At 35.3% G+C, this 21522-nt stretch overlaps 1 protein-coding gene across 4 annotated transcripts; it reads left to right on the forward strand.

Moving 5' to 3' along the window:
* Window positions 1-13119: 13119 nt before the first annotated feature.
* LOC112764366 (uncharacterized) lies at window positions 13120-18937 on the forward strand. 4 transcript variants are annotated; one of them, XM_025809923.3, is made up of 5 exons: window positions 13146-13505; window positions 13600-13696; window positions 14309-14481; window positions 14661-14861; window positions 15198-18937. In XM_025809923.3, exons 4-5 carry the CDS (start codon window positions 14741-14743, stop codon window positions 18602-18604), a joined length of 3528 nt encoding a protein of 1175 aa, XP_025665708.1. In that variant the 5' UTR covers window positions 13146-13505; window positions 13600-13696; window positions 14309-14481; window positions 14661-14740; the 3' UTR covers window positions 18605-18937. The 4 variants fall into 4 exon arrangements, with proteins under 4 accessions (XP_025665707.1, XP_025665708.1, XP_029150354.1 ...); XM_025809922.3 differs by lacking the exon at window positions 14309-14481 and having other exon boundaries at window positions 13120-13505; XM_029294521.2 differs by lacking the exon at window positions 13146-13505 and having other exon boundaries at window positions 13525-13696.
* Window positions 18938-21522: the final 2585 nt, after the last annotated feature.

The raw sequence follows: 21522 nt of genomic DNA on the forward strand, positions 1-21522 counted from the left end.
TAATTGGGGATGGCAGCTTCATGGAAGTTGATCCCCATTTATCAATTCCTATAAGAGAGAGAAATATCTATGGTTATTTATGAGTGTCAATAATTTGTTTTATAAAAATTTGTAAAAGGATCACACAAAAATAATAAATATAACACAATATAATTTAATATAATCTAAGATAAAGATACATACTTTATTCATTCAAAAAATACAATATGAACATTCACCCATGTCATTCCAAGGTCAAAAACATTGTAAACATATAAAATTCTTCATGTATTATCAATAGATTATCTTGCCTTAGTCATCTTTTCATCTCAAAAAAGTTTTGTTAAACAACCATTCACAATAATAGACATATTTGTAGATACCAAATATTTCTTAATCATTTTTTGACATTGATATGTGAAACTCATTCTTGAGAGTACTTGATCAATAAAGATCTACTTAATTGAGTCATATGCTTTTCTAAAATCCAACTTCATAATCAATGCTTTCTAGCTTTTTTTTTTTCTTATTTAACTAGTGAACATATGCATTTGTAAAAAAAACTCTAACATGAAAATATCAATCTTTTATAAATGTAGTATGCACTCTAACGGAGAATTATTGTCAGTCTAAAATTTTTCAATAGAATTTCGTTATAAGCATATTCTAAACCTACAATTAACTCTCAATCAAAGTTTAATTTATTTGTCATGAATGCAAGCCAATAAAAATAGAGAGTATTAAATCTCGGGTTGTCTCTCAAAAGAATTGCAGTGAGGTGTACATATTATTAGTCATGAGATGTTTTGGGATTTTGGATGATAACAAATAAGAAATCAAATTGCAAGAAAGCAAAACTAACAAATGCTAAAAATGCTTCTTGGCTAGGATTGAGAATAAAAAAAATTATATCCTTCTCATTAATATAAACACAATAGTTATCAAGAGTAATCCTATTACGTTATATCCAACATTGGGAGAAGGTCAAGTAGACATAATTGATTTCAATTTACAAATTATAACCACTTTACTAATTGAGCTTAGTAAGAGGTTACCGTTAGTGAATATAAGATCAACTAACAACTCTAGATTATCAATCCAAATTAGACATTAATGACTCAAGATCACCTAATTCTTCTATCACAAGCCAAGAATACAAAAATCTACTCTAAAACTAATTCAAGCAGTTTATCAAACACCTAGAGTGCATAAACATAAAGTATCATAAATTGCAAGAATTAGTAAAATCGATAACTACTAAATGTAAGAAATTAATAACAATAACTCAAACAAGCATCAAGAAAACATAAAATATCAAATTTTATTAAATAAAATCAAAATCAACAAGAGTGTATAAACATGAAAGTGACAAAATAAAGAGAATAACAAGTAAAACTACAAGAATTAAGATGCTAGAACAAGAAACTATAAAGAAAGTTAAACTAAAACAAGGATTAAAAACCTAAATCTAAGGAGAAATAAACCTAAAAACCCTAAATTCTAGCTTCTCTCTATATAAAACTACCCTAAAGCATGTTTCTAAGTTACTCTAATTGCTCCCCCTTCAATCCTCCTTGAGAATTGCATCAAATACTTCATAAATGAGTTGTATTGAGCCCAAGAAAAGCCTGAAATCGCAATCCACGTGTTCACTTAAGTGAAAGCACATGCTGGCAGTCATGTGTACGCATGAGGCATGCGTACACGCGAATTAGCGAAATTCCAGGTCATGCGTACGCATGAGGCATGCGTACGCATAAATGCTCAGATTTTCTAAATTTTATTTCTTCATGAATTCTCTCTTTTTACATCCTTTTTCTTCACTTCTTCATGTAATTCTTGCCTTCTAAGCCTGAAATCACTCAACAAATACATCAAGGCATCAAATGGAATTAAAGTGAATTAAATTTAGCAATTTAAGAGTCTAAAAAGGCACATTTTTAATCATTAAGTATAGTTAGAAAAAAATTCATAAAACTATGTTATTTCAATAAATAAATGCAAGATAAGTTGATAAAATCCACTCATTTTAATATAAGATAAACCATAAAATTATGGTTTATCACACTCCACCTACCAGGTTTATCATGACATACCACATTCTCTTTACTAAAATCTTTGCAATGACCTTGTACACCTAACTAGTCATATTTTATCTTCTGTAATCCTTCATTTTTTTACATCCTTTTGGCTATTTAGTTAATGCAATCAAGTGATGGTTTCAATGGGTAATAACTTGAATTGCATAGGTTTAAATGAGATGATTTCAACGGCATTGAAAAACTAACATTTAGAGCTTTAAAATAATATGCATATTGTAACATCCTTACTACCAGAATATCACACTTCTAGTTGTGCCATTCTGATAGCGTGAATATTACGACGACTACCATATACATATATAATAATAAAGTATGAGCCATTAACTTGAAACCACACACCCTGTTTTCTATAGAAAAACTCTGTTTTTGACTGTTTAGCCTTCCTAGCAAACTTGTAAACACCTGTAACCCCTAAATAAAGTCTGATAACTCATTTTTAAGCTCTGGATAGAGTGTGACTAAGTCCAATAAATTGAATTGATTAATTTCTGATTAAACGCTTAGTTAACGAAATGATATTGTTGCAGAGACGGTGGCCTTATCCCGCCCGCAATGAGAACGGTGGTGTTATCCCACTCATGAGGTAGTAAAATTAAAGAATTGATAACGAATTAGGGTTAACAAGTTTTAATAACTTATTAATTGCTAAAATACATTGATATCGATTGATGGTGGCCTAAACGGATGGATCGACAAAGACAGAGGTCCCACTTGTGTGTTTATGATTAATAAAGTGATTATAATTGAAAAGTGTACCAAGCACTATATTCCAAGCGTGTGCCGAGCACTATATTCCAAGAGTGTACCGAGCACTATATTCCAAGAGTATATTGGGCACTATATCCCTGATAGATGGTGATTATGAATATGATGAGGTTTGATTGAGAAATGATTATATTAAGTTGCGATTTTGCTTGTGATCTTGGTTGTGTATGATTTGTTTCCCTTTTGTTGCATCATACTCTCTCTGTTTGTGAAGCGTGGCGGGCACTATATCCCAAGAGTGTGACGGACACTATAACCCAAGAGTGTGGGAGCACTATATACTGGAAAGTGTGGCGGACACTATATCCCAAGAGTGTGACGGACACTATATCCCAAGAGTGTGGCGGACACTATATCCCAAAAATGTGGCAGGCACTATATCCTAAGAGTGTGTGAGCACTATGTCCCAGAAAAGATATCGGGTACTATATCCCAAGAGTGTGGCGAAAACTTTATCCCAAGAGTGTGGAAGTGTAACAAAGAGACAATGTATATGTTAGCTATCGAATGTGTCGGGTTCTGGCAATAAAATCAACACGTGAGCTCATGGCCAGTAGGACAGGCATGCATCATACTGCATTTGTTTGCATTTATTTGGGTCTGCATAATTACTTGGCTTGCCTAATTGACATCTTGTTAATTGATAATTGTACTACTTATCGTACTTGCTTTCTATGTGTGATTGTCTGCTTGTCTGTTTGATTGTTTGAGATTGTGACTTGTTGGTTTGGAGTATGGTGGTGTGTAAGTGATTATATGTGGGGCCAGAGGCTGAGATTTGATATTGTTTTAGGCCAGAGGCCGATAATTGATATTGATGTGAGCCAGAAGCCGATATTTGATATTGTTATGGGCCGGAGGCCGTAACTGGTTGAGTCAAAGGCCGTAATTTGGTAAGTTGGTAAAGATTGGTACGCGCATTAACTTGTGGTGATTTGTGTGTTGATTGATTTTGCTTGGACCAGAGGCCATGATTTATTATGTGATGGGCCGGAGGCCATGATTGATTTATGTTTAAGATTTAGTAAAGTATGAAAGATCAAACTGGTTTAGCATAGACTTAATGAACCTATGCTTTGAATAGGTTGGTCATTCATACAGTTTAAGTAACTTTTAAGATGTTATAATGGAAGTATGAATTTGGGGTTTGAATAAGTAATTGTTGATTTTTGAAAAGATTCATAAGACGAGCGATAATCACTGCTGTTGAAATCCATTCTTTTTCCTTATATGTATCCTCTTATGACAATTCTAAACTTTCTGGTGAGACCATGTGGTTAGGTTCTCACCCCCTACAAACTTCTCTTTTCAGGAAATAGATGTGGAAGCTTATGACCAGATTTTCTGTGCTTTTGTTTGTGCTTATGGTTGTATTATCATAGATGTCTTTTCCCCCGTCTTGTTATTGAGATTTATATTTTTACAAAGAGAAATAGAAGTTGTGATTGTAATGATGACTAACTTTTGTAAGTTACTTGTATTAAAGGATCTTTGTATGTATATATGTATGTAATTGAGAAGGGTTATGATTGGTATTGTATGTTTGCATGTTTGTAAAATGAAGGGAAAAGTATTTTCTGATTTTTCAAAAGAAAATAGTAATATGGTTTCGAGTTAAAGGCTCCTACTTTATTATTATATATGTATATAGTAGTCATCATAATATCCACGCTATTAAAGTAGCACAACTAGAAACATGACATTCAGGTAGTAAGGATGTTACACATATATCCATAAGAAACAATTATGATGCGGGGAATGATAGGGGAAAAATGAAAATTTTGAACATCATGAACAACCACCAATCAAATGAAAATATACTACATCTTAATTTAATGCTACTAATTAAATTTATTCTTTTAACCCTATTAATTCACATTGTTTACACATTGTTCAAAAATCTTATTGGTTACCTATACTTTTCCATTGCAATAAGGTGGTTGAATTGGCCTAATTTACATTACTCCAATCCACTTTTCACGTTATTGATATAGTCGATTGGTTAGGATCTTGTTAATTAGATTGAGAAACTCTATTAAACTTGTTTTGTTATTGAAGGCTAACCAACTAAGACAGCTTCATTTTAATTGCATGTATGATTCATCGGATTAATTTGAATAGAATTGACTAGGTTCTTATAATTCTAACCAACTTTCCATGTTATTGTTAGTTAAATGGTCGTGACCTTGTTAATTTAGTTGAGAAACTTTAATAGTTGCTATCATAATATTATGCTTAATTTATTGGGACAATTCACTTTCTTTTACCAACATAATAAAAGTAGTAAGAATAGATCATTCTAGAAAATATGCCTAAACCAAGTGTTGATTTAATATCATTTGGCATAGTTAGTTTGATTTTAGCTTATTTTTATTACATTGCTAGTTCTATTTTTAAATTGCACTTTTGCATTCATAATCTCTTTTCAAGCATAGTCAATCTATATAGTCCTTTTTTTAGATATGCCTCGGACTTAAACTCTCAGTTTTACCTTTGAAAAGTTTAGAGAACTTTTTTTCTAATTTTAAATTTGATTAGAAAATTGATTTTGGAGTTTGCTATAACACATAACTACTTAATTTTTAACACCACAAACTCTGCTTGTACCATCTTTTTTATAGCTCCTTCCTCAAAAGTCACTAATAAATCAATTGCTCCATAAGTTTTTATGAAGACATCACCCAAGCCGACTACCTAAATAACTATCCTTCAATCCTAATGCATCAAACATATTTCGGAATAATAAGTTTGAAACTGCTCCTGAATCAACCAAAATTCTTCAAACAACCTTATTATCCAACTTAATTGTGATTACTAACGGTTCATCGTCTCTCGATATACTATGTTTGTAATCATCAATTGTAAACGTGACCTCAGGAAGTAGAGCTTTTATATGGGATTTTGATGTTAGAACTCTCAAGTCTTTCTTTTTCATTGTTCCAACCTTAGGAAGACCGTTCTTACCAACCACTACATTAACAATAACAAGTGCTATATCATTATATGGTGGTGGCAGTCTGTTGATTTTGAGATTATGACCTTCTCGCTCTCCATCATCACCTTGTTGTTGCCTTCTAGGAGGCCTAACATGCTGAACAAACTCGTCCAGCTCACCATCCCAAACAACTTGTTCATCAAGAGCATCTTTCAAATAAAAACAATCTTCAATACGATGACCATATGTCTTATGGTAATCACAAAAGAGGTTTTGATTAAGAGTTGGCCTTGGCTTGATTGCGCGGGCCTTTGGTATAATTCTCCTCTGTGAAATATGTGTGCTGATAAACTTTCGCCATTGATACATTCAAAGGAGTATAATTATTAAATTTTCCAACCCTATGAACTTAAGTTCATGAAGTAGAATATGAAGGCCCCCTTTCCTTAGTGGCTGAGTAGCGTTCTTTCTTTTAGAAGATGAATGACGTTGTTTCTGCCGCTCTCTACACCGTTTCTTCTTCTCAGCTCTGGTACTTTTCTTTAGGTAATTCTTCTTAACTTAGGGTTTTTTTGAAATTCTGATTTGTTGATATAATTTATAAGGTTTATTTGCTATTTTGATACTTCCAATTATTATTGATTATTTAGTTCTGAACTTAGGGTACTGAACTTGTTTTGAACTTAGGATTTTTTTAAATTTTGAAATTAGGGTACTGAACTTGTTTAGTTTCATTTTTAATTAGAACATGCTTTGATTATTGTTGACATTTTAATTAAAATATTTTTAATTGGTATGCTCTTTGCAGACATGACGACAAGTAGAGGTGTTGCGAATCAGCCTAGTGGTCATAGTTATGGTCATGGTAGAGGGAGGGTTTTTGCCGGTACCTTGGGAATTCTGGATCCTCTCCTCTAATCTGACTGCCCCAGTAACGTTACAAGTTGCGGGTGTATGGGAACAGCCGTTCATCATAGTGCCTAATCCCAACTATGTCCATGTGTCTTCGGCGATGACGCCGCCTCCATCCGTTCAACAGCCCACTGTCTCAGCTATGCCGTCTCCAACGACGAACACCGCAACACTAGAATCCTCTCACAGAAGCCAGCCAACTGATGCCGCTCCACCACCTCCCAACGTATAGATGACGATTTGGCTTGATGGTGGAACAGCGTAAGTACTACTTTAAGTGTTTTATATGCTGAAAGTGTTTGATAATTTGTGATTAGTGATTCTTGATTATTGATTCTAGTTTTAGTGGATTTAGGGTTGTAAGTTTGAACTACTGAAAGTGTTTGATATATCATTATTAGTGATTCTTGATTATTGATTCTAGTTTTAGTGGATTTAGGGTTGTAGGTTTGAACTGCTGAAAGTATTTGATATATTCTGATTATTGATTCTTGATTATTGATTCTAGTTTAGTAGATATATGGATGTTACTTCTAGCTTGATTATTGATTGTTGTTCATTGATTGTTGACAATTAGTGTTGTTTAAGATTATTGTTGATGGATAGAGTTTGTGGAGGATTCCAGTTATAAATGAAACTCTGCCAAAATTTCTAAAAAGAATCTCTATGTATTATAGATATTTGCTTCTAAAGTTTTAATTTATATTGCTATATTGGTTTGTTTGTGAATTGTTGATAGGTTTGTGCCAAACAATGCATGTACTCATTAGATGACTAACGTCATCAAGCTGATGTACGACCATCCATGGCTGAGCTACAAGAAGATCCCCTCTGAGACTAGAGAGGGATAGTTTTAGAAGTGGGTGGTAAAAACTTAATATAGGCAAACCTTATTAGCTAGTTTATATCTTCTATTTTGTTTAATACGATATATTTTGATTAACTAATTTTAAAGTTTCTTTGTGCAGGTGAACTTTATATGGGACAAGGAGCACGATGCTCTCATTAGGAAGATATACAACCATCGAATAGGTAGGCGGCTGCAACAGATGTTGGAGGATGTACGTGAGAGGTGCAACCACCTCACTTCCTAGCTCTGCTCGGAAATCAAGAAGGCTCTGTATGTTCACCAGGAGACCGATGAGGGGTTCAGGCATCAGCGTCTCACAAACAGAGCTAACAAGGCATCGGCTAGGTCGTCTAAATATACTAGCAGCTCAACGACCTTCATGAAGACTAAGGTCAAGCTGGTATGTAGCTTCTCTAATTTTGTTTTAACTTAGTTATATTCTTTGACATATCATTAGTAGGCATCCTAACATATTGTTTCAATGCAACATGTGTAGTCAAAATCCTTCGATCATGATGCGTATTGGCAAAGACCTTCAAATACACCCACACTTTGAAGGAGAACAAAGAGAGATTTGCTGATCAACAGTCTGTAGATCATTATGTGAGTAAACATCTGATCTTGTGATATAAAAATTTTAATTAACTGTAATGTTGTCGTCCTAATCATAATGACATGTGTTGCACAGGAGTCCTACACGCAGAGACTAGAGGCCACAACTCAGCAATCTCAGCAAAGTGGGGAGGATGCCAGTGGCTCTGCTGCTTCAGTCATCGATCCCGATGTGATTTGGTGCAAGACCGCCTCAGACCCGTACAAGAACTGCATATACAGGTTGGGGTCGTTCTTCGCTGGTAGCTTTCGCACCTCCATGTTGAGACCATTGTTCGCCTCTGCCACCAGTCGTGCCGTTGATCCCGAGGAAGGCATTGATTTGAGGCTGTAGGTGCAAAAACTCAACTGATGCTTTTACGGACAAGCTCAGAAGCTAAACGAGAGTTGGGAGAGGTATCAGAATATCTTCACATGCGTGACGGACACGGATGAGCTCAGGCTGGAGTGGAGAGAGCAGCTGGAGCGACTTCAGCGGATGGAGTAGCAGATGGCGATGTACCAGGCTCAGATGCGTGCCAATGGCAGCGGTGCTGCTTGTGGCAGTAGTGCTGCTGGTGGAACACAAACACCGCCTTCTCCGCCGCCTCAACAGGACCACGGGAATGATGACGAAGACGACTACCAGGATTTTGGTGATTGGGGCTTTGTTTTACTATTTCATTATATTTGATTTATTTGACTTTGAGTAAACTATCATTTCTACCCACAAAACTTGAACTCGTTGACACATCTACTCATATAATAAGGAAATTACCATTTGTGCCCATAAAATATGGGTTTCGCATAACAAAATTATTGAAACAATAAAAAATCACCTAAAAACTCCAAATTACCCTTATCGTCATCTGTATCAACATCACATTACTCTCTCTCTCTCTCTCTCTCTCTCTCTCTCTCTCTCTCTCTCTGAAACATGCATGTTATTACAACAGAGACACCGACAACAGTAATAGAACACATCAAATGGAGAAGAACCAGTAACTAATTGAGTCAGCGTAACTACATCATCACAGAAGAAACAGATCCAAGGCCACAAATTCAATCCACAAGGTACAAGTCCACCATTCGTCTCTTCTCCTTTCCACATTCTCCAACAACAACAATAGCCGCACCAACAACAATGATGAAGGGGTAATAGAAAATGAGAGACGAGATGAAGGGTTTGAAGGGTACCTTTGCAGAACTAGGCGTTGAAATCATCAGTAATGGTCCTTAGCAAACTCCCCGCCCTCTGGTTCTCCGGCGACAAAAACCACCAGTAGATGAAATTCTCTTCCAATCTTCTTGTGAAGCCACGGAGTCCAGTCCTCGTCGGAGACCGTGTCCTCGCGCTCTGCAACATCGGTTCGTCATGGCTAATGGAGGTCGCGCAACAATGTTTCTGGGAGTCTATCAAGTTCAAGATTTTTGGAGGTATAGATAGGGTTTGCATCTCGGTGAAGCAGATCAGGAGTGGAAGGGCGTCGGAGGCCTTGGGAGGTGGAGAGAAAGGTGTAGTGGTGGTGATTAGGGGCGTTATCAGTTCGGTTTGGTTCGGTTTTGGACCAAAAACCAACCGAACCGATATGTTCGGTTCCTACAGACACACAACCGTTCGGTTTGCTGCTTTACAACAACCGAACCGAACAGAACCGAACCAACAGCGGTTTGATTTGGTCGATTTTTTCGATTTTTAATTCCTAATGAGAAGAATATGAATCACAATAATTAGAGGTTCAAAATAGTTAATAAACTGAAATAATAAGAGTAAAACATTGAAATGGTTAGGGGTTAGGAATTTTTGTTGTTAGGTTAAAGGTTAAAATGGTTAAAACATTGAAATGTATGTATATCTTCGGTTTGGTTTGGTTTGGTTCGGTTTCTATCGAGCCAACCGAAAACCGAACCGAACCGATCGGTTTTGTCAGAAAAAAAAATCGATTTTTTTGGTTTTTAAATCGGTTGTTGTAATTTTTGGTTTGGTTTTGTGGTAATTTTCGGTCCGGTTCGGTAACTTACACCCCTAGTGGTGATTGTGGGTCTCTTTGCCGCCGCGGTAGCGTTGGGGGAGGTCGACGACGGAAGTCCATTGTGAAGAGGGGTGAGAATAAGAAAAATGGGAAATAAAAGAAGAGAATGCAAAAAAAAAGGGGGGATGATGGTAGTAGTGGTGAAGAGAAGGGTAATTTGGGATTTTAGGTGATTTTTTAGTGTTTGGATAATTTTGTTATACATAACCCATGTTTCATACTTTCATGGGTATAAATAATAATTTCCTTCTTCTATGGGTAGATGTGTCAGCGTTTTCAACTTTTGTAGGTAGAAATAGTAATTTACTCTTTGACTTTTAATTTATTTGAGATTTTTCCAAAGAAATATCCAACTTCAAAATAGGCAGTAGCATGGACAACTGAAGGAGTGCTTAATTAAACACATATGGCAATTTCATAATACTTGTCGTCAACTATAAAGTTTAATTATATTTTTTTATATTAAGTAATGTTGTAAATTAATTTAAACTCGAATTATATACTACAAATTATTATTATTTATGAAGTTATTAATTTTTTTAAATATTAATATTTTTTAATAATAAATTATTTTTTAATTTATAAATTTTAATAATATTAGGACAAAAAACTCAAATAAGCTAAGGTGAGGAAAATTTTACACAAATCCGCCAAACCAAAATCTGGTTCATAAATCAACCAATGCACATTTATATGTAGTTCGAACCAGCTCAATTCGAACTCCATTTACATATAATTCGAATCACCTTGATTCGAATTATATACACACGCACCCCCGCACACTAATTCGAATCAAATTGATTCGAATTACACACACAGTAATTCGAATCAGGGTGATTCGAACTACACTCACGCACGCATTTCCAACTAATTCGAATTTGACTGATTCGAATTATTCATGGTATAATTCGAATTATGCTATTAAAAAATTATTAATTTATTAAAAAATTATTAAAAAATTAATAATTTAAAAATTAAAAAATATATATTTTATTTCATACATTAAAAAAAACTAACAAAATATTTAATTACGAGACTGCTTTAAAATATTAATGAGTTATCAATTCGAATTCCATACAATACTCTTTTGTCCATTTTTAATAGCTCATGAATATTTTTTAATAAATTTTTTTAATAAATTTATTTAGATTATACTACAAAAAATATTTTATTCTATGCAAAACAATTTTAAAAAAATAGCTTAAAAAATGTTAGGAGTACTATAAAATTTGTAATGTTCTAATGATTTAGGTAAATATATGCATGTACTCAAATTTTAAATAAAATACTCTACATAGTCAATAATAATTTAGAAATAAAAGAAAATATTTTATTCCATACAAAATAATTAAAAAATATATTTTATTCTATACAAAATAATTTAAAAAAAAGGATTAAAAGATGTTATAAGTACTATAAAAGTTTGTAATATTCTAGTAATTTAGGTAAATACATGATAAAAATATTTTTTCTTTAATTTCTAAATTATTAGTGACTATGTAGAGTATTTCTTTAATGTCCTAAGTCATTAGGACATTACAAATTTTTATAGTACTTCTAACATTTTTTAAGCCATTTTTTAAATTATTTTGTAAAGAATAAAATATTTTTTGTAGTATAATTTTAATAAATTTATTAAAAAAAATATTCATGAGCTATCAAGAATGGGTATAAGAGTATTGTATAGAATTCGAATTGCTCACCATATAATTTGAATCAGAGTGATTCGAAACTTCTCCATGCGTAATTCAAATCATATAATATCTCACCATATAATTTAAATAATTTTATTAAAAAATTATCATGAATATTTTTTTAAAAATTTATTTAAATTATACCACAAAAAAAATTTTTATTCTACGCAAAATAATTTAAAAAATGGCTTAAAAGATGTTAAGAGTACTATAAAAATTTGTAATGTCCTAATGACTTAGGACATTAAAGAAATACTCTATACAGTCACTAATTACAAATTTTTACAGTACTCCTAACATTTTTGTAGCCATTTTTTTAAATTATTTTGCATAGGATAAAATATTTTTTGTTGTATAATTTAAATAATTTATTAAAAAAATTTATTAAAAAATATTCATGAGCTATTAAAAATGGACAAAAGAATATTGTATGGAATTCGAATTGATAACTCATTAATATTTTAAAGAAGTCTCGTAATTAAATATTTTATTAGTTTTTTTTAATGTATGAAATAAAATATATATTTTTTAATTTTTAAATTATTAATTTTTTAATAAATTTTTTTAATAAATTATTAATTTTTTAACAAAATATTTTTAATAAATTATTAATTTTTTAACAGCAAAATTCGAATTACCATGAATAATTTGAATCAATCAAATTCGAATTATTTGAAAATGCGTGCGTGAGTGTAGTTCGAAGTGTGTAATTCGAATAAGGGTGATTCGAATTAGTGTGTGGGTGCGTGTGTGTATAATTCGAATCAACTTGATTCGAATTATTTGTAAATGGAGTTCGAATTGAGCTGATTGGAACTACATATAAACGTGCATTGGTGAATTTATGAACCAGATTTTAGTTTGGCAAATTTGTGTAAAATTTTCCTCACCATAGCTTAATTAAGTGATTTGTCCATAATATTATTATAAAAAATTAATAAATACATTAATTTTAAATATTTTAATTAATTAAATAGAATCACAATAACAATTAAATTTAATTTTTTTAATGAAAAAGAAAAAAATATTTTAAATTTTTATTTATTATTTATAACGTAAAAATTAATATTGAATTATTTTTTATAACAAATAAACTATAAATAAAAATCAGGATAAGTTCTATACAGGAAATGGCTTAATTCACCAAAATAAATTCTGCTAAGTGCTGACATATGCCACGTCATTGGTTTGTTGAGGGGGACCCGCAACCTTGTGTTACGCTTTAAAGTTTAAATAGGAGCAGCGCCGACTTTGAAAGAACGAAACCCGTTACACACTGCAAACACCTTGGCGCTGTCCCCACTCCCCATTACCCGTTTTTTCTCTCTCTCCCTTTCATTTCTCTCTTTCCAATCGAAGAAGAAACCATTAGACAGTAGACACCAGAAAACACTGCACGAAAAAACACTAAAATAGAGAGAGAAAAGTAAAAGAGAAGAGACACACACTGACAAACGCAAAGAGGTTACACCCAAACAGTTATAGTTTCAGTTAACACAGAGAAGAAGTGACGAACTACGAAAGTCCCTATTTTTCCTCCTTGTTTCTTGGTCGTAGTAGTTGACTCAAAATAAGAAAAGAAAAAAAAAGAAAAAGAAAAAAGCCTTCCCAATTGCCTTCCCAACACGACAGATAATAACAACAGTAACCTCTCTCTCTCTCTGTCTCTCTCTCTCTTTTGAACGTTCATTCTCTCCTGTTATTTACTGTTACTTACTGTTGCTATTCCATTCTTCAGTCATAACCGCATATAGTAACCTAAGCTCCGCCCAAAACGACACAGTTTCGTCACCGTTTCTTCGTGTTCTTTCTCTCCCACGCAACCTCCTCAACAGGTTCGTTATTCCTCTTCATTCCTTCAATCTTTCTCTATATCTGCAAAACACCTTCGATTTTTCGAGAATATCATCCGATCTAATTAACCTGCATCAAGATTCAACTAAGGTGGGGATGTAGCTATAGAAACTAGTTAATTCTTATATCTGATTCTTCATGTGAATGTCTTCTTTTTCTTCGCTTTGTTTTCTCACCTGTTCTTAAAATTTCCCCCTTTATCGTTGTTTGAGCATTGCTTTTTTCGGTTATTTAATATATTTGACTAATTTGAGATGAATGCATAAACAAGTTATATAATTAATGATGATTCGCTCTCTGTGTGCGTGAATTCAAACTTTGTCTTGTACTCTCTGAATTTCTGAGATTTTAACTTCTTGTTCTCTGTTCTTTTCCTCTGTCTGTTTTTGTCACTTCAAGTCAAAATTTTCCTTACATCATAACCGTGTGGCATTTTTGGAAAATATTAATTAAAATAGTAGAAAAAATTGGAAAAAAAAAAAGTTTCTTTGGTGGCTTTCTCCTTTTTATTGATTTTATATATGAAATTGCGATAGAAAATACCATGTGGTGGATAAATTATGAGAATCTTACCTTTATTTTCAAAATTTAAGGGATGTTCCTTTTCAAAGAGCATTTCCATATTCAGGAAAAGCAATTGTTCCAGTAGCAGCTGTATCTTTTGATAGTTAGTGGTGGTGTCCACTTATTTACTAAATTGGAGTTGGTAGAATTAGCTGGTTTAAGGGCCCATGATGATAATCCACTTTGTCAAAACTTACTAAAGGTATAGAGAGGTTGTTTCTTAATGACATATAAGTAACTATGTTGGTTTTGCTTCATCTTGCAGATTCATTTTCTTGAAATATCATAATGCTTTTCCGTCCCATAATTTGCTGTCACTGTTCAGAAGAATCCTTGTTAATCTGTTGCTTCTTTTAATCCTTTTTTATAATTTTTTGCCAGCTGGATTGTTGAGTGAATATGATATTTATTTCCAAGAGTCAATCTTTGGACAATTGAATCATTGACAATTTTGGAGTAAGATGTCTGGTGAATCAGCTCCGAAAATTCGACTTGTTTTATGTCCTAAATGTCGGCAGCTTCTTCAAGAGCATCCAGATTTTGATGTGTACAAGTGTGGTGGATGTGGAACAACACTTCAAGGTAAATAAAAGAAAACATCTACAGTTTTTACTATTTTCAATTTTTCATTCAAAATCTTAAAATTAGAAAACACTGAATATAAATGAAAATAAAAAATGAAGCAAAAGCAGCTAGACCAAACCCTAAAATTTTTCTTTTTTTCTGTGCACTCATGCAAACCAAATTAAGTATTCTGATGTGCCAAACAAATGTTACTGCTTCAGTATATTGAATGGTTTTATGTATTTAAGGAATTTGTATAAAACCCTACATTATAAATGAGGATACTGATTCTACACATATAAGTCTTATGTCTGTTAAATTAGAACTGAAATAATTTCGTTGCTCTCTATTCAGCTAAGAAACGAAGAAGTGGAACTTTGAACTCAGAATCCAGTGCATGTAAAACTGATGCACATCCTGTTTCTGATGATAAGCGTTACAGCCATGGTGAGCAGCTAGCTATTCCTCAGGAGAGTGGTTTGAAGGTGAAAGCAACTAGCTCTTTCTCAGAAGAAAGTTCTTCTGATGGAAAGGAACAAATTCAAAATGGTGAATACAGTGGAGAGGATGTAGTTCGTTCCAAGAAGAATGATATGAAGGAAAAGGCAACTAAATCTTCCTCGGGAGAATGTTCTTTGGATGGAAATGATTTTAAGAATCAAATTCAAAATGGTGAATGCAATGGAAAGGAGGTAGTTCTCTCCCAGAAGAATGATATAAGGGAAAAAGCAATTAGATCTTCCTCAGGAGGATGTTCCCTTGATGAAAATGATCAAAGGGGTCATATTGAAAATGGTGAATGCAATAGAGAGCAGGGAGTTCTTCCCCAGGAAAATGATTTGAGTGAAAAAGCAACTAATATTTCCCCAGGAGAACATTCTTTGGGTGGAAATAATGGAAGGGAGAAAATTGAAAATGGTGAATGTGGTAGAGAGCAGGGTGTTCTTACTGATGAGAAAAATTTGAGAGAAAAAGAAGCTATTTCTTCCTCAAGAGATTGTTCTTTGGATGGAAATGATTCAAGGGAGCAAATTGAAAATGGTGAATGCAATGGCGGGCAGCTCATTTCTTCTAAGAAGGATGGTGTGAGGGAAGAAGCACCTAGATCTTCCATAGGAGAGTGTTCTTTGGATGGAAATGGTGGAAGAGGTCAAGTTGAAAATATTGATTGCAATGGAGAGCAGGTATTTCCTCATTGGGAGAATGGTTCAAGAGAAAAGATAAGATGTTATTTAGATAAAGATGATGGAAGGCATCAAATTCAAAATGTTGAATGCAATGGAGAGCAGCTAGTTCTTCCACGGGAGAATGGGTTGTTGAAACAAGCAACTAGTTCTCCTGGCAGGAATCAAAGTGGAAATGTTGAATGCATGGGGGAGCAGCTTGGATCACTTAATCTATCAGATGAAGTTGCAGAAGAGATGGATAGCTATAAATTGTCAGATATCAGGAGGAATAAAAGAGTGTCAAACAAAGGTTTTTCAAAGGAGCTAGCTAACAGTGAAATTAAGGGCTCATCAAAATCAGTGGCAGAAAATTTAGTAGAAAATGCAAATTATTCAAAGCTGGAACTAGCAAGAGAAGAGCCAAGTGATGAAAATATGCCCGAAAAAGGAGCAGAAGAAGAGTTATTTTGTGCAGTGGGCAAAGATGTCAATAATGATAAATCAGCTGTGGTAGGGGTAAAGTATGAAGTGGACATCAGAGGAGGTAGTTTGGAAGGAGCAGCAGGAGAGTTAAACAATGAAAACTTGTCAGTAAAAGGGGAAGGACATGAGTTAATTTCTGAATTGGGTGGAAAAGATGCTAATGATGCCCAACCGGCTCTAGCAGAAGATCCCAGAAGTGGCCAATCAACAGGTGCGAAATCTGAAGCTGACATTACCATAAAGACTTCTACTGCCAAAGGATCAAGTACTGAGAACTTTGTCTCTGAAAAGGGAAACATTGCTCAATGTAAACTTGAAGAAGGTACACAAGATCGGAAAAAAGTTCACCAGAGTTTTGACTACGTAAGATCCGTGGATGTAGATGCCACAGAAATAGCTAATACCAGCACAGAGTTTAGTGGTACTCTTGGAGAATTGCCTAAATCTCCAGCTACCAGAAGCCTTCATGCCTATGATGGCAGCATCTCTTCTAATGATGGAGTGTACGAGCAGTTCCCTAGTCTAGATTCTTTTGAGAACTCTTATACCGTTGTCAATGATGTTCTTGAGGGAAACTCGAGAAAGGGAAAAGGCCTTGTTGATTGCTATGGAGATCTTGAAACCCAAAACCAATCACATTTTCTAGGAGCAAAGAGGCATCATGTTGTGAGAGACAGAAGATGGAATCCAAACCAAGTTCTGGAGTACACCAGACATGGTCGTTCACATGGTATGAGGACAAGAGATGATTTTTCATCCAACATGCCCTTCCACCGAAGCAGTTCCCAATCCGGCTACGAAAGTGGCAGCCCTTTAAGTCAAACGCTTGATGAGCTCTATGCCAGCTCAAGCTTTGTTTCACCGGACTCCTGTGAGGACCCTGACCAAGAAAAGATGAAACTGATGAGAATTGTTTATAAATTGCAAGATCAACTTAACAGAACCAGATACATGAGTGGGGAAACAAATGGAAGATCATCCATGGATGTCTCTTATAAGGGAAATCATCTTTCAACATACCATAGCCACGACCTTCTTGAAAGAAGATTTCATCACGGTCTTGATTACCCTAGGTGTGAGGGAAGATGTAGCCACGGAAGCAATTGGCGTCGAAGGCATAACTATTCACAACCATATTTATCTGAGGCAACATGCAGTACACACCTTGTTGATCATCCTTGTTATCATTGTTGTCCCCAAGAGTGGCAATGCTCGGCAGAGTTGCCGCCGCGTGTTCTTTACACACATGAAGATCTATGCAGGTACCACCCAGGTCCCAGTTGTTCATCTCACCACTCTCTTCCTTCAAGTCCACAATGGTTCATGAGCCCCAAAATCCCAGGATATGACCTTGAAACAAAATCCTGTGATCAAATACATAGAGTGGCTGAGATGAAGAATTATTTAAGGGAGAAACAGAACTTGAACAAGCGACATTACCGGCCAGTAGCAGGTGGAGCACCTTTCGTGACCTGTCACAAATGCTTCAAGCTGCTGCAGATGCCTGCAGATTTTCTCCTTTTCAAAAGGGTATGTCATCAGCTAAAATGTGGCGCATGTTCAGAGGTACTTAAGTTTTCACTGCAGAACCAAAGCCATATAGTTTCATATGGTGCACCAAGTACTCCGGGTCTCCAATCAAGTCAACTTGATGAACAAAATGAGATGATCATTGACAACAATCTAAATTCTGCATCTCATGCCAACAATGATCATTCTTCTCATGCCGACCCTGTTTCATATTCCGATGATTTTGGCCATTCCATCAGCAAGAGCTATTCCTCAGAAGGTGATCCTGTTTCTCTGACACTGTTACATCCCTCACATGGCAATGAAGATCATAAACAAAGTGTTTTTTCAAATGGTAACTTTGAGCCTATCACAGAGGAGAATAATATTGCTTCAAGAGGTCCTAGTGAAATAGCTATGCATTCCTCCAATGTGTCAGGATCTGAAAAATTGCCACCGGAAATTGAGGGCATAAGGTCTCAACAAAAAAGCTCGCCACTTCATCAATTGATGGGTTATTCTTCACCAAGTCAAGTGATAAGAGGGGTTAATTCCCCTCTTGAATATAAAGAGACCATTTTCAAAGTGGAAAATGATCTATGATCCTAGTCATAGATCTCAAAAAAAAAAAATTTCATGCGTTGGCTCAGATGGAAATCATGTTTAATCTATTCAGAAGAAATCTAAAGTGAAGTTTATCGGAATCTGAGGTTGAGTGATGAGTAATGAGAAGCATACATGCAATGAATTATCTTGTTTTAGATTTCTTGTAGCTGTTTGGTGTATAGACTATAGAACAAGGACAATGAGATTGACTTGTTTCCCTAGAAGTAAATTAGCAAATTTTATGTGCAACACGGCTCAGCAACATATGCTGAATAATATGTAATTGTAAAAGTTTGATTTTAGTGTACATACCAGTAATTGTTGTGTGTATATCTCAAGTTCAAAAAGATATCCCTCGTTCATATTTTCAGGGAAGGAAAATGAGTCCATTCACACGTAATTGGTATCTCTAAGCCGGCAAAGGATTCGATGGTCCCAAAACGTTTGGACTATTAAATGGTCCCATAACAAAACATGTTTTTTTAAGTTTTTTAATAACTGTTAAATAGTCTTTATTTAATTTTAATTATAAATTAGTCTTTTATATATTATTTAATTATAAAATTTATTTTTTATTTTATAAATTATTTTTTTTTATCATTCATCTATCATGTTTATTGAGAATCAAAAACTAAAACAATAATAAATTAGATCTTCCATTAATAGTAATAAAAATTTTACAATCTTAATCGATTATAATTTTATCATTGATCCAATTACGTACGTATTGGGTTAGAAAAATCGTTTTTGTTAAAAATTCAATCGAACTTCAATCGATTGGAATTGATAAACAATCGATTGAATTTTGCAAGGCATGTGAGATTTTTCTTATTCAATCGATTGGTCATATTACCCAATCGATTGAAATCATCAAAGCAATCTGGGTTTAGTTAATTCAAGCGATTGGTTCTGTTACCCCCTTGGTAAATTATTGTTTTCGAAAACTCCATTTTTAACTTTAATTTTTCAAATACGAGTTTTTTTTATGCAAAGCAAGTTCGCCGCACTATAATTTTTATAGAGTTTGCCTAACCCCGACAACTTCACTTCAAGTTCTAAAAAAAATGGCTAACTCAAGTTCTTAAATTTCACAATAGACAATGACAACCATTATCATCGTCTCCAGAATACATAGGAGTACACAAGAATATTGGAAAAATAATAGGTTTTTTTTTGGGATAAGCATTGTTTTGGTCCCTCACGTTGAGGGTCAGAATCGAACCCGTCCCCGATGTATATTTTGATTTAAAATCGTCCTTAAAGTCATATTTAAATTTAAAATCGTCCTTTCTAATAAAATTTTTTAATTTATTCCTAAACTACCCTTATAAAAAAAATTATAAAATTAAAAAAAAAAACAAAAGAAAACGCGTGGAGAGTGGGGGGAGGGTATTCGAAGGGGAGGGAAAGGGGGGATCAGAGGAAAGGGGAAGGGGAAAGGACGTGGGGGTGGGGGTGGGGGTGGGGGTGGGGGTGGGGGAAGGGGAAAGGACGTTGGGGTGGGGGTGGGGTGGTGGGAAGGGGAGATCAGAGGGGGAGGGGGAAGGGGAAAGTGGGGAGGGGGACGGCGGCGGTGAAGGGGGAAGGGGGAAAGGACCCGGGGTGGGGGTGGGGGGAAGGGGAGAGGGGGAAGGAGAAAGGGGGAGGGGGACGGCGGTGGCGAAGCTTGGAGCCGCCGTCGCTGTGGTGGTCCCGTCGCCGTTGGAGATCGCCGCCTCTGCCTCGCCGCCTCTGCCTCGCCGTCTCTGCTCGCCGCCTCTGCTTTGTCGCCTCGCCGCCTCTGCCTCTGCCTCTGCCTCATCGCCTCTGCCTCGCCATCTCTGCTCGCCGCCTCTGCTTCGCCGCCTCTGCCTCTGCTCGCCGTCTCTGCTCTCCGCCTCTGCTCGCCGCCTCGCCGCCTCTGTCTCGCTTCTGCTTCCTTGCTTCTGTTTGGTGTTCTTTCTATTTCTGTTTGGTGTTGTTTCTGTTTCTGTTTGGTGGTGGTGGTGGTTGGTGGTTGTGGTTGTGGTGTTGTTTCCTGCTTTCTTGGTGGTGGTCTTGGTGGTGGTGGTGGTGGTTGGTGGTTGATGGTTGGTGGTGGTTGTGGTTGTGATTGTGAGGGTGGGGGTGGATGGTGGTGGGAAGGGGAGACTGGGGGGATGGGGGAGACGGGGGAGGGGTGGGGTGGGGGTGGCAGGAAGGGGAGACGGGGAGGGGGAGACCGGGGGTGGGATGGGGGTGGCTGGAAGGGGAGACGGGGGTGGATGGTGGTGGGAAGGGGAGACCGGCGAGGGGGAGGGGGAGGGGGAGGGGGAGGGGAAAGGGAGGGTATTTTTGTCCAAAAAAATAAAAAGGACGATTTTAATACGAAAAAAACACGTTAAAGACGATTTTAAATCAAAATATACATCGGGGACGGGTTCGATTCTGACCCTCAACGTGAGGGACCAAAACAATGCTTATCCCTTTTTTTTTATTTATAATGAGAAAAAATCCTGGTTAAATATGTCTTATTCCCGTGTATCTGTGTATTTCTGGAAACGATGATAATTGTTGCCATTAATGTTGAAAAAGCCATGCTTATTATCGGTATATTTTTTGTGTACTCCTATGTACTTTTGTAGACGATGATAATGGCTTAAATATTTGAGTTTTGTTGGTTTTGAAAAAAATTCGAGTGAAATTCGTCGGGGTTAGACAAACTTTATAAAAATTATAGAGTTCGGGAGGTCAAACGAACTCTATAAAAAGATATAGAGTGCGGCTAACTCACCCTAAATAAAAAAAATTATATTTGAAAAATTAAAAGTTAAAAAATAAAATTTTGGAAAATGATATTTTTTTAAATGATAAGTAAAAATGATTTTAGTGTTATAGAAAGTGTACTGAAATTTTTTCATTGGTAAATTTTGAAGATGTCAGGGACATTGAGATGG

This window comes from Arachis hypogaea, chromosome 17 (assembly GCF_003086295.3).
Source record: "Arachis hypogaea cultivar Tifrunner chromosome 17, arahy.Tifrunner.gnm2.J5K5, whole genome shotgun sequence".
In the NCBI taxonomy this organism is placed as follows: Eukaryota; Viridiplantae; Streptophyta; class Magnoliopsida; order Fabales; family Fabaceae; genus Arachis; species Arachis hypogaea.

Excerpts from the sequence above, each read along its gene's own strand:
- LOC112764366 (XM_025809922.3), top strand. The coding sequence starts at position 14,741 with ATGTCTGGTGAATCAGCTCCGAAAATTCGACTTGTTTTATGTCCTAAA. Across the intron at positions 14,862-15,197 it reads ATGTGGAACAACACTTCAAG|CTAAGAAACGAAGAAGTGGA; the intron begins GTAAATAAAAGA and ends CTCTCTATTCAG.